At 32.7% G+C, this 14,128-nt stretch overlaps 1 protein-coding gene across 1 annotated transcript; it reads left to right on the top strand.

Moving 5' to 3' along the window:
- The first annotated feature begins 10,225 nt into the window (after positions 1-10,225).
- On the top strand, positions 10,226-13,256 carry LOC114412421 (tRNA-dihydrouridine(16/17) synthase [NAD(P)(+)]-like). The gene is made up of 3 exons (XM_028376317.1): positions 10,226-10,738; positions 10,984-11,090; positions 12,231-13,256. The coding sequence occupies exons 1-3, from the start codon at positions 10,370-10,372 to the stop codon at positions 12,961-12,963; spliced, it is 1,209 nt and encodes a 402-aa protein (XP_028232118.1). The 5' UTR covers positions 10,226-10,369; the 3' UTR covers positions 12,964-13,256.
- The last annotated feature ends 872 nt before the right edge of the window (positions 13,257-14,128 follow it).

The following is a 14,128-nucleotide window of genomic DNA, read 5'->3' as shown; positions in this document are numbered from 1 at the left end:
AGACACAAAAGAATTCAGGCGGTTAGTCCTTCGTTCTTTTAGAAAAGGGAGAAGAGAGACACAAAAAGAATTCAGGCGGTTAGTACTTGGTGAATTCTTTTTGGCAAAGGGAGAAGAGAATGAAAAGATGAATAACACAAGTTTTCAAGGATTAGAAAACCAGAAAACTTCAGAAAGCTTTTGGTACAAAGAAGAAGAAGAAGTTCAAAGAGATTCAAGGCTTGTAAAGGATTGTAAGAGATTGATTGGAAAAGTATTCAAGATTGAAAGAATGATTTTTTTTTCAAAAAAAAAAATGCAAAACAAAGCCTTGCTTTTATAGACTCTTCATGTCTGGTCAAGAAGACCATTTAGAAGAGTTATAACTTTTAGAAAAACTTAAAACCAATTTGAAAAAGTCAAAAACCATTTGAAGAGTTACATCTTTTGATTTGTTCAGAAACAATCACTGTTAATCGATTACCAAATTAGTGTAATCGATTACACAAAGCTTTTATGTGAAAGGATGTGACTCTTCACATTTGAATTTGAATTTCAACGTTCAAAGGCACTGGTAATCGATTACCAAAACATTGTAATCGATTACAGCTTTTTGAAATTAATTGGAACGATGTAAATTCAATTTGAAAACTTTTTCAAATCCATTTTGCTACTGGTAATCGATTACAACAATATGGTAATCGATTACCAGAGAGTAAAAACTCATTGGTAAACATGTTTTGAGAAAAACCATGTGCTACTCAATTTTTGAGAAAAACTTTTTATACTTATCTTGATTAAGCCTTCTCTTGATTCTTGAATCTTGAGTCTTGAATCTTGATCTTGATTCTTGAACCTTGAATCTTGATTCTTGACTCTAAACTTTCTTCTTGAGTCTTGAATTCTTCTTGATTCTTATCTTGAACTCTTGAATTGTTCTTGATTCACTTGAGTTGTTCTTTGATTGATCTTTGATTCACTTGAGTTGTTCTTTGATTGATCTTTGAGCTTTTTGTCATCACCTTTGTCATTATCTTTTGTTATCATCATTGTTATCATCAAAATACCTTTAAGTCACCTTTGATTCACCATGAAGCTTTGCTTCTACAGTTCTTGACTTATCTTCTCCTTGAAGTGGCATCTCCAATCACCTTTCCTCATTCTCCATTCCGCTGCCATTGATTTTCAAGAAGCAAATGACTTCATTGATGAAGAAGATACAAGGCCTACAAGCTCTACTAGAGCTACATCACATTACAAAGGCCCCATTGGATTACATCCATTATGACTACTAAGAGCCTTCAAGAGTTCCATCACTAGATCCAAGGCCTACAAGGAGTTACATCACATTACAAAGGCCACAATGGACTACATCCATTTTAACTACTGGGAGCCTTCAAGAATTCCATCACTAGAGGGGCAAGGCACTTCCTCTGCATTATTTGTGATTACTCCTGGATGACATGGGTATTCATGATGAAGTAAAAATCTAAAGCTTTCAAATGTTTCAAGCATTAGATGATTCTTATGAAGAATCAAATAGGAAAGACAGTTAAGTGTCTTAGGACTCAACGGCTTGAAATTTTGTTCCATGGAATTCAATGAATTCTATAAAGATGAAGGCATTGCAAGACAACATATTGTATGCTATACTCTGTAGTAGAATGAAGTAGCTAAAATATAAACATGACCTTGTTGGAAAAGGTTAGATGCACGCTATCCAATTTAGGGCTGAATAGCAGTTTATGGGTTGAGGCATTCGATACAACATGTTATCTCGTGAATCACTCCCCCTGTATTGCCATAGGTTTCAAGACCCCAATTTAGGTATTTTCTAACAAATCTTCTAAATACCCAATGTTGAAGGTGTTTGGATGTCCAACATACTATCAAATAAGTAAAGGTAAGTTGGAGCCTAAAGCCAAGAAAGGTGTCTTTATGGGCTATGGGGATGGAGTTAAAGGATTCCAAATTTGGTCTCCATTAGAAAGAAAGATCATCTTGAGTAGAGATGTCATCTTTGATGAACTTACTACGTTGCCTTCTAAATCTGAAGAAGATTTAGGAAAGGCTAAGGATGTCATTAAGCATGTGGAGTTTGAGAGATGCACAATAAACAATTTTAGTGACAAAAAATAGTTTGAAGCACTTGATGAGACTAATCAAGATCTTAAAAAAAAAAAGAATGCAACCTCAACATCAAAATTTAACACCAGTTGAGGATTTTGATTGGATAAGTAAGAACCATCTGAAAACCACAACAATAAGAAAGTCTCAAAGACAAATCAAAGAAAGCACTTGAAAGATATGGCTTTGATACTATAGTTTCTTATGCGCTACAGGTGACATAAGAAATTGATTCATTTGAACCAACCACTTATTAGGAAGCAATTTCTTGTTCTGGAGCTAAAGAATGGATGATGGCTATAAATGAAGAGAAGAAATCCCTTAGAAAAAGACTTGGGATTTAGTTGAATTACCTGAAGGCAGACGAGTAGTGGGGTGCAAGCGAATCTTCAAGAAGAAATCTTGGTCGTCCAGTAATGAAGTCATCAAGTATAAAGCGCGTCTGGTAGCGAAATGCTTCAATCAGTAAGAAGGAATGGACTACAATGAGATATCCTCCCCAATAGTTCAACACACTTCAATACATGTTTTAATGGCTCTTGTAGAGACTCTAGACATGGAGTTAAAGCAAATTGATGTCAAAACAACCTTTCTCCATGGAAGATTAAAGGAAGACATTCTGTTGCATCAACCTGAAGGTTTTGAGGTGCAAGGGAGGAAAAAAATTGTTTGTAGCTTGAAAAGGTCTCTTTATGGGCCAAAACAATCTCATGTTGGCATCAACCAGATCTGGTTAGGTAAGATCCCATTCTTACTCTGAGTCACACTTGAATATCAAATCCTATTTCGTCATCACCATCTCCAAACATCTGCCCTCCAAGACCAACGATTCCATGGTGGTGACGTTCCAAATTTGTTTCTGATTTTTTTTATATAAATTGATTTCTTAGTTTCATTGAGTTCCTTGGGATTTATTGATGTTTTTTTATCTATTTTTTGGTGAGATCTATTTTTTGTTTGTTATTTTCCCTCTTTTTTCATTGGATTGTAGTGAAATTTTCATTTTTTGATTTGTTGTTGTTATGTTTGATATAGTGGTGTTTTGGTTCCCTCTCAAAGTTTTTAGGGAGAGATTTAAAATAATTTTTTTAAGAGCAGTGCATATCTTAAGGGTTCTTCTGCAAGAATGGATCTTGTACATTAGAGATCCTTGATGTTGCTCCAATGATGCATCTTCACAAGAAAAATTCTTGAGCTTAAGAATCCATTCCAAGATCTCCCACTAATGATGCTCTTAGTGGCTTTTAATCCCCTCATAATGGGATATTGTGTCAATAGGATGAAGTTGACTAATAGGAATGGATTCAAGAATATATCAAAGAAGAGGGTGTCAAGGGGGATAATTTTTTTCCACAATTATTTAAATGTTTAATTTCTAATAAGTAGTTATTGAATAAATAATAAGTTTAAGAAAAATATTTCTATTTATTAATAATTTTATGTGTAAAACTAGGCATAAATATAAACTCAAAAGCCTATTTTTCTTATTCATTTTTCTTTATCAGTATTTAAAAAAGTATTTTTTTTCCTACTACATACATAAAGGGTCTTGAGAGAGGTCGGCCCCTGTATGCCCCCTTAAATGTGTCCCTATTAGCCAAGGATTATTTTAACAAATCTAATTACAATTTCAAAACCAAAATTGATTTGTTTTATAAGAATTAAACATATTTAATCCAACTTACACAATTTTTTATAAGTTAATTGAAACCAAACATATTTAACCTAACTTTTGTGGAAGCAATACCTTCCAAGATTATTTTGATGATGCCAAAGAATCAAGAGTTAAGCAAATTCCAAAGATTCAAGAATCAAGTTTCAAGAATCAAGATTCAAGAATAATCAAGATCAAGATTCAAGACTCAAGATTCAAGAATCAAGAAAAGACTCAATCAAGATAAGTACTAAAAAATGTTTTTCAAAACATTGAGTAGCACAAGAAGTTTTCACAAAATCTTTTACCAGAGAGTTTTACTCTTTGGTAATCGATTACCAGAAGGTAGTAATCGATTACCATAATCATGTAATCAATTACCAATGTTTTAAAACATTAGATTTCAAATTTCAAGAGTCACAGCTAGTGATAAAACATTTTCAAATCATTTTAAACTTGTGTAATCGATTACACAATACTTGTAATTGATTACCAGTGTTTCTAAACGTTTTGATTTTCAAATTTAAACATGAAGAGTCACATCTTTTGATATGTAATCGATTATACCTTAATGGTAATCGATTACCAGTGACTGATTTCAAAAAATAAATTTCCAAAAGTCACAATTCTTAAAGTGACTTGTTTTTGAAGATTTTTTCAAAAGTCACAACTTTTTAAGTGACTAGTTTTCAAAAGAGTCACAATTTTTAAAAGGTGACTAGTTTTAAAGAAATTCCCAAGAGTCACAAACTTTAAACTTGAGTCATCAAGTGATTATAAATATGTGACCATGGCATGAATTTCATAACAAGTTTCATAACAAGTTTTTTTACAGAAATCTCTGATTCATTTCTCAACTTCTTTCTAAGGGTTTTTGTTCAAAACTTTCTCTTCCAAGAAAAGTTCATTGTTCAAAAACTTGTGTTATTCTTCTTCTTCATTCACTTCTCCCTTTGCCAAAAGAATAGAAAGACTAACCGCCTGAATTCTTTTGGGTCCCTCTTCTCTCTTTCTAAGAGAATTCAAAGGACTAACCGCCTGAGATATATTTTGTTTCCCCTTACAAAGATTCAAAGGACTAACCGCCTGAGAATTCTTTGTCATAACACATTGGATGATACATCCTTTGTGGTATAAGTAGAGCGTACATCTACTTAGGTTGTTGTACTAAGAACAAGAGAGGGTACATCTCTTGTGGATCAGTTCAAGTGGAGGGTACATCCACTTGGTTGTTCAAAGAGAACAAGGGAGGGTACATCCCTTGTGGATCTTTGGCTTGTAAAGGATTTTACAAGGTTGAAAGAAATCTCAAGAACCGTTGGTTGCTTGGGGACTGGACGTAGGCACGGATTGTGACCGAACCAGTATAAATCTTGTGTTTGTCTTCTTCTTCCCTACACTCTTTACTTTCCGCTGTGTACTTTTAATTGCCGCTTTTGCTTTTGGTTTAATTTTTGTTTTTGTTCTTTACTTTATTAACTTTGTAGTAAAAGCCTAGTTGAATCTAGTAACATTAAGAAGGATAATTTTTAAACTAGTTAGGACACATTAATAATTAATTCAACCCCCCCTTCTTAATTATTCCGAGGCCACTTGATCCAACAACTTTCAAATAACGTTATGTTTGACAAACCATTTCAGCTAATTGTTAGTTTTTAGTTGAAAAACTTCTTTAATTGTTCGGTAAATAGTTTTTCTTTTTAGTAATTTTGATCTAACATTTTTTAAAATGTTATTTCAAGTAGTATTTTTAAAATGTTAGCTTTTATCTTTTTTATATTTTATTCCCCTTTATCCTTAAAATATTTATTAAAATTTCCTATTATCCTTTTTAAATAAAATAGTTTTATTATATTTTTTTACTTATTTTTATTATATTTCATGAAATTGACAATAATAAATGTTTGATTTATTTTTTAAACAGTTTATATTAGGCGATTTATTTTAACTATTATCCTAATTAATATAATAAAAGTATAATGTCTACTAGTAGATATATATATATATATATATATATATATATATATATATATATATATTAGTTTATTTTAAATTTGATTAAAAATATTTTAAGGCATAGTATAAGATTAATAGTAGAATACATAATATGAAAAAATGTAAAATCAAAACTAAAAATATAATTAAAAGGATTTATCTATAAATAAAAAATTGCAAGAGTGTAAAACTGTTGAATCAAGTGGCCTCAAAATAATTAAAAAGGGGGGTTGAATTAATTATTAATTAACCTTTACCAATTAAAAATCTATCTTTCTTAATGTTACTAGATTCAATTTGGCTTTCACTATAATGTCAAGAAAGTAAAGAACAGAAATAGAAACTTAACCAAAAGTAAAAACGATAATTAAAGTGCATAGCAGAAATTAAAGAGTGTAGGGAAGAAGAAGACAAACACAAGAATTTTATATTGGTTCGGCCACAACCCGTGCCTACATCCAATCCTCAATCAACCACCGGTTCTTGAGATTTCTTTCAACCTTGTAAAATCCTTTACAAGCAAAGATCCATAAGGGATGTACCCTTCCTTGTTCTCTTTGAACAACCAAGTGGATGTACCCTCTACTTAAACTGATCCACAAGAGATGTACCCTCTCTTGTTCTCAATTACAACAACCCAAGTAGATGTACCCTCTACTTGTACCACAAAGGATGTACCCTTCAGTGTGTTAAGACAAAGAATTCTCAGGCGATTAGTCCTTTGAATCTTTGTAAGGGGAAACAAAAGATATCTCAGGCGGTTAGTCCTTTGAAATCTTTTGTTTAAGGGGAAGGGAAGAATCAAAAGAATTCTCAGACTGTGTCCTTTGGAATTCTTTGAAAAGGGAGAAGGGAGACACAAAAGAATTCAGACGGTTAGTCCTTTGTTCTTTTGGAAAAGGGAGAAGAGAGACACAAAAAGAATTCAGGCGATTAGTCCTTGTTGAATTCTTTTTGGCAAAGGGAGAAGAGAATGAAAAGATATAGCACACTTTTGTTTTCTGCAGAACAACAAGGTTTGGAAAACAGAAAACTTAGAAAGCTTTTTGGCAAAGGAAGAAGAAGAAAGATGAGAAGCGAAGGTTTCAAGATATCTCAAAAGTTGTTCAAAGAAATTCAAAAGTTGTAAAATTTATTGAAATGCAAGTCAAGGTCTTGCTTTTATAGACTCTTCATATCTGGTCAAGAAAACCATTAGAAGAGTTATAACCTTGAGAAAATCTTGAGAAAATCATTGGAAGAGTTACATCTCTTGACTTTTTATTCAGAACTTGTCACTGGTAATCGATTACTATAACCATGTAATCGATTACACAAAGCATTTTATGAAAAGATGTGACTCTTCACAATTGAATTTGAATTTCAACGTTCAGATACACTGGTAATCGATTACCAATATATTGTAATCGATTACACCATTTAAAAAACATTTGGAATGTTGCAAATTCAGTTAAAAGCTTTTGAAATCAAACTTTACCACTGGTAATCGATTACAAGTAATTGGTAATCGATTACCAGAGAGTAAATACTCTGATATCTTAGAAAAATTTGGAAAAACTTTTCTTGTAAAACAAAACTGTGCTATGTTTGGTTTTTGAAAAATCCTTTTCAATACTTTCCTTGTGAAGTCTTGACTTGTTGTTTTTTGGTTTCTTCTCTTGAATCTTGAATTCATCTTCTCTTGAATCTTGATTCTTCTTGATGTCTTTTCTTTAATCTTGATCTTGAACTTGTTGACTCAATCTTGACATCATTCTTTTGGGCTTTTTGTCATCATCAAAACTACTTGAATCATACTTGATTCATCATCATGAAGCTTACTTCTACAAAAACTAATTAAAAACTAAAGTTATTTCACCCCAAAATATATTTTTATAGATAAAATTGAAATTAAAATTTATACAAAAATATAATATAAATATGTTCATTTTTGCTTTGTTCGATTAGTCATTTTAGCTACTTTTAGCTTTTTACTAATTTAGAAGCTAGTTTGACGGTTGGTAAATTAGTAGCTTATAGCGGTTTTTGAAACATTACTTCATGTAGTATATTTTAAAATACTAGTTTCAAACTTTTGATATTTTATTCTCGTTTTATCGTTAAAATATTTGTTAAATTTTTTATTAACCTTTTTAAATAATTTTTTTATTTTTTATTTTTCTATTAATTTTTTAAACTTGATTAAAAATATTATAAGATATAGTATAATATTAATAGTAGGATACATAACATGTACAAATGTAACAATTGAAACTAAAAATATAATGAAAATAATTTATCTAAACATAAAAGTTAATAGAGTTTAAAGTTAATTAATAAACTAAAATTGTATGACCTTAGAATATATATTTTATCCATAAAACAATTTAAAATTTATATGAAAATATCATATAAATATGTCTATTCATGTAATTTTTTATTTTTTTAGTTATTTTAACAAATAATTTTACCAAACACTTATGGTTTAATAAGTTAGCTTAACTTTTAGTTATTAGCTACCAGCTTAGTTTTTTAGCTCCGTGTTAGCTTTTCAACTATTTTTATCAAATACTTGTGATTTAATAAGTTATTATACCAACTTTCAACTATTAGCGACTAACTTTTAACTAGCTTTTCAATTTTTAGCTAGTTTTTTTTTTTTTTAGCTAATTTGTCAAACATAGCCTAAGACATTACGCACTTGGACGCATCATACATTCATCTAATGTTTCATATTTGAGGCTCTTTCCAAACCCTAGCTGACATGTGCCTATTAAAAAAAATAAAACTGAAGCATTTTCATATTTGAAGACTCTGGTCAAATATAAAATCATTCAAATACCCAAAATGTGGAAACAAATAGAAATATCACACCAAAACAGGATATGGCGGATATTTGGCAATGGGGGGGATAAGTTGGAAGAGGGATATTTGGTTACACAAGTATATGGCTTTCTTCTTCAAGTTGATGAGGAGGGGAATCAAAACTTCTTTAACAAAATTTGGAGATTTCTAATACCATTTAAGGTAAAGGGTTTTGTTTGGGAGGTGGCACATAATAGGTTGCAGACTATGGATAACTTGAGCAAAAGAAGAATTGTACCAAATGGAACAAATATGAATTATGTTTTCTGTAATTTGGTGCAAGAAAATGTTGCACATATTTTGTTTGAATGTAATTTTGCTTTGGAGGTTGGAGAAGATGTTATGTGTGGGGTGGAGAGGAAAGGGTTTTACCTTTAGATTATAATGTTCACTTTTGGCAACATGTTGGTAGGTTGAAGAGAAGGAATTCGTGTATTACATGGCGGGCAATTTGGATGGCTGTCGTATGGACATTATGGTTGCATAGAAATGCAATTATTTTCAGACAAGAAACCAGCAATTTGGATCATATTATTGATCCAATCAAATTTAGGGCATGAAAGTGACTATCAACTATGGGGAAATGACTGGATATCTCACTACTCTTGGCGCATGGATTCGACACATTACATCAAGTTTTTGTCAAATAGGATGTGATTGGCGGAACTGAGATAGTATTCACTCGGCTATATCACTTTAATTACAATATATTGAGAAAATTGTTATATGTTATGTCCATATTGGTTAATTGGTGAATATAGGGTGTGGGTTACAAAGGGATTAAGGAGTTTGGGCACTGTATGCCTTTTAGTTTTTGTGTTAGTACCGAGTCAAAGGAAAGGTGGATTACAGGTGGGGAGTTGTCTGCATATGTTGGGGAGATATGTTACTCTATCTTGTTTGTATCTTTGTTGTTTCCTTCCATGTTTGGTAATCTGAACACAACTTGTGATAGGTTCCAATCATCCTATTAATTAAAATATTCTTTTATTTTGTAAAAAAAAGTATAGGTATAATCAATGTTGTTATTCAATTAAATTTAGAGTTTCACCCTATTACGTCAACACAAAAGAAATTCACTAAATGTCATTGCATACTATTGAGATGAAACTCTAAATTTAATTGGAGAACTACACCAATACTACCTATGTTATTGTATCTAATATATTTTTTTCTTTCATCAAATATACCTAATAACACCAACTCTAATAATATTTTCAAATAAGGACTACTTTGCAATTATTTTAGATTAAAATATAATTTTCGTTCATTTATTATTAAATTTATAATTTTAACCATCTTTGTTTAATTAAAATATTTTGTTCTTTTTATATATTTTTTTTAAAAATTATAATTTTAGTTTCTATGTTTAATTTCAAACGTTGACCGTGTGCTTTTTAACTTGACTGTTTTGTTTCTTAGTCATGAAATATATTTTTTAATTATTTAATTATTGATAAATTTAATTTGTAAGAAAGAATAAAAAATGCAAGGCAAACATTTAAAATTAATCACATTAACTATCAATTAAAAGATTAGATACTAAAATTGTGAATGTTGTAAAAACACTGGATAAATTTGTGCCATTATTTTACCAGAGTGTAAATTGGAAAAAAAAAAAAACTCAGTGCTATTGCCGGTAACATCATGTAGAGGATTAATATCCCTCCCTTGCAAACCCCAAACACGTCGCGCACCACACGCCATCGAGCATCAACGCAAATCGATGGCGGCGATGGGTTCCCTCGCAAAACTCATCATCGTTCACTGATGAAACCAAAACCTAAACCCTACTCCTTCCTCCCTCTCAACCGATTTCTTCGCGCGCTACAATCTCGTCCCCTCATGGCCCAAACCCCAACATCTCTCGATGCAGAGCACCCCTCCGACAACGACCAGCACATGGGCTTTCGGGCGCGGAGCCTGAGCGGAGAGTCTCGGGCGGAGCAAGCGTGGGCCCATTGGACCAAGCTGGGCCGGCCCAGGTTCATAGTGGCCCCGATGGTCGACAACTCGGAGCTGCCTTTCCGGATGCTGTGCCGCAAGTACGGTGCCCAGGGCGCGTACACGCCCATGCTCCATTCCCGCATTTTCACCGAGACCGAAAAGTATAGGAACGAAGAGTTCACCACTTGCAAGGTAGTGTAATAATTTTATTTTTTATTTATCGGCAAATGTTAGTCCATTAGAATATTATGTTAGATTTGTTAGCAAAGGGCATCAAACCCGCGGCTTTTCCCCTCTTCACTTCTTCCTTGTCCATCCAACACACCTTAATAGTAATAACCCCTTTTTTCCAGTTGTTGCTGTTGTTGTTGTTGTTGTTGTTGTTGTTGTTGTTGTTGTTGTTGTTGTTGTTGTTGTGACTTTGGGAGTATCCGCAGGAGGATCGACCGTTGTTTGTTCAATTCTGTGCCAACGATCCGGATGTGTTGTTGGAAGCTGCACGCAAGGTGGAACGTTTTTGCGATTATGTTGATATTAATCTTGGGTAATGTATATTTACATTCCCTTTTGTTCTGAATCTGATCATTTCAATCAATACCGTATGTGATTGCAATTTGTGCCATAGTTTATAGGATAGGATGAAAGGGAACGGAATGAATGAGTGGCCAATGGTCATGAATCCCCTTCAAATTTTAAAAATTATACTCTTGAGCCGTTACTGTCTCAACTTTGGGACTTTTGAAGGTGAAACGAAGATTTTGGTGAAGTTTCAAAGCTGATAGTATTGGTGTTTCAAATTTAATTTCATATTTTCTGTGGTTCTAAAATCAATAATGCAGAGTTCAATATTAGCTGCTGTTGACAGTGAAAGTTTTGAGAAAAGGGAAAATGTCCTTGGAGGTTCATTCATAGGATTTCACCACTGTTTAGAAATTTGTTTACATTTGTAAATTGAAATGTTGTACATTTTATGTCTTGAGATGGGAGCGTATTTTTAAAATATTAAAGGAGAGGAAAGCATACTTTAAACATTTTTCCAAGGGAGGAGAGAGTAACTTAAGTTTATGATTGTAGTTACTATACTAGGAATTCTTGTGTTCTAGGAATAAGGAAAAGTGTTTGTTAAGTACCATTTAATGAGTATTTGATAGCAGATCCATGATTAGAAGGGTCTATACTAGGAGGAAGAGAGCTGTAGCCATGATTGACCAGGCACAAATTGCGATTGGGAATTATTTACAAATGACTGGGAGGTTGTTACACTTAGCTGTACTGATTAGAGAGTTGTTAGAGGGATTCTATTTGTACCAGTTAAATCAGTGAGTGACGGATCTTTTTAGGAGAGAGACAGAAGTAAGGTTTAGGAGAGAAGCAGAACCTCTTGAATTCCTCTGACCAGTTCATACTCCTGTATTCTTCTGGTTCAGGTTGTTCTTACACTGGGCTCAGGCTGGAATCATTCTGAATAAATTGTTTTCTTCATTTCTGTTACTGCCTTATTGGTGTAACTGTATTACTCGGTTATAATATTAAGAATATTGTTTAGGTGAGAGATGGGGATCATCTACATAGCTAGGGTGGTACACTAACACAATTTATTGTTCAAGAATATTTAATTTCTACCTTTTTGGATTTTACCATTTTGATAAAAAAAATTGTGGGTTTATTTTACATGATTTTTTAGGTGTCCTCAGCGCATTGCTAAACGGGGATACTATGGTGCCTTCTTGATGGATAACCTTCCTCTTGTGAAATCTCTGGTGGAAAAATTGGCTGTTAACCTTCAGGTTCCTGTTTCATGCAAGATTAGGCTCTTTCCAAATTTAGAGGACACTTTGAAGTATGCTAGGATGCTTGAGGAGGCTGGTTGTATGCTTTTAGCTGTTCATGGCAGGACAAGAGATGAGAAGGATGGGAAGAAATTTCGAGCAGACTGGAAAGCTATCAGGGCTGTGAAGAATGCAGTCAGAATCCCTGTCCTTGCGAATGGGAACATAAGGCATATTGATGATGTTAGAGACTGCTTAGAAGAGACTGGGGTCGAAGGGGTTCTTTCCGCTGAGACCCTGCTAGAAAATCCAGCTCTCTTTGCTGGATTTCGAACTGCTGAGTGGGTGTCTGAAAGTGAAGGTACCAATGTGGATGGAAAGCTGGACCAGGCAGATCTGCTAATAGAGTATTTGAAGCTTTGTGAAAAATACCCTGTTCCGTGGAGAATGATTCGTTCTCATGTTCATAAATTGTTGGGAGACTGGTTCAGCCTTCAGCCTCACATCAGGGAGGAACTTAACAAACAATCTAAATTGACTTTTGAATTTCTTTATGACATGGTGGATCGACTTAGGGCTACAGGTATAAGAATTCCACTTTACAAAGATACCCAAGTGGAACTTACAGCAGGCAGTTACCCAGATTAACAGAGCTGCACGCCAACATTTGGAGTTCAAATTTAAATCAATGAAATATCTTATGCGGTAGAGGTGGTGCGGCCAGCCAAAGCTAGCATGATTGCACATCATTTAGATACAATTTTGTAGTGATTAGAAGTGAGAATAGTTAAAATTTCTAATATGTGCTGTATTTGTGTTCATTCTTATTGCAATTGCCAATTGACAGTGTTGTACCCTATTAAAACGCTTATGTTTGCTCAGAGCAGATAAATTTATGCGATTACCTTGAATGTTTCATAGGCTGGATCTGGTTTATGTTTTTTTTACTGCTTCACCGATCTGCTAATAAAAAACCCCAGATGGACCTGGATGGTTTTATTTGGTTTGTCTTGTATGATATGATTTAGGCATGGATACCTTACGACACATGCGAAAGGACTAAAATGTTCATCATCTTTTCTTTAAATACGGTTTAGCGATCTGTATGACTCATACGGATTGATGATTCGTATGAATTTTTTTTAACTCGTACGGATTATTGATTCGTATGAGTCATGTAGATTGACAATCTATATGACTTATACAAATCAACAATCTGTATAAGTTTTTTTTTAATTTTTTTAAATTAAAAAAAAAATAAAAAACTCATGAATTGTTGATCTGTATGAGTTTTCTTAACTCATGGATTGTCGACTCATATGAATTGGCGATCTGTATGAGTTTTTTTTTTAATTTTTAATTTTTTTAGATAAAATAATATTTTTTTTTTCAAAAAAATCATATAGATTGTTGATCCATATAAGTCATATGGATTGTCGACTCATATAGATCATCAATTCGTATAAGTTTTATTTTTAAAAAAAAAAAATTAATTTAGAATCCATATTTATAAAATTGCTAAAACTATTAAAAAATTACACTACCAAACAAATTAAAAATATATATATACAATTTTATTTTTTTTAGAAAAAGAAATCTATGAATCAACAATTCGTATGAAAGATACGGATTGTTAATCCGTATGTTTTTTAAAAAAATTATGCATCTCTTTTTCTCTGACGATGAAAAATCATCCAATTTCACCGTATATTCATAAATAACACACACGTACACCGCGAGAGACAACAAACACTCAAAATAAGAGGCTAACGGAAGAAAATTACACTAAGTGAAATTTTACGGAAAAAAAGAT

This window comes from Glycine soja, chromosome 5 (assembly GCF_004193775.1).
Source record: "Glycine soja cultivar W05 chromosome 5, ASM419377v2, whole genome shotgun sequence".
Classification (NCBI taxonomy): Eukaryota; Viridiplantae; Streptophyta; class Magnoliopsida; order Fabales; family Fabaceae; genus Glycine; species Glycine soja.
The sequence above is the reverse complement of the archived record's forward strand: the minus strand, read 5'-3'. Positions and strand labels throughout refer to the sequence as shown.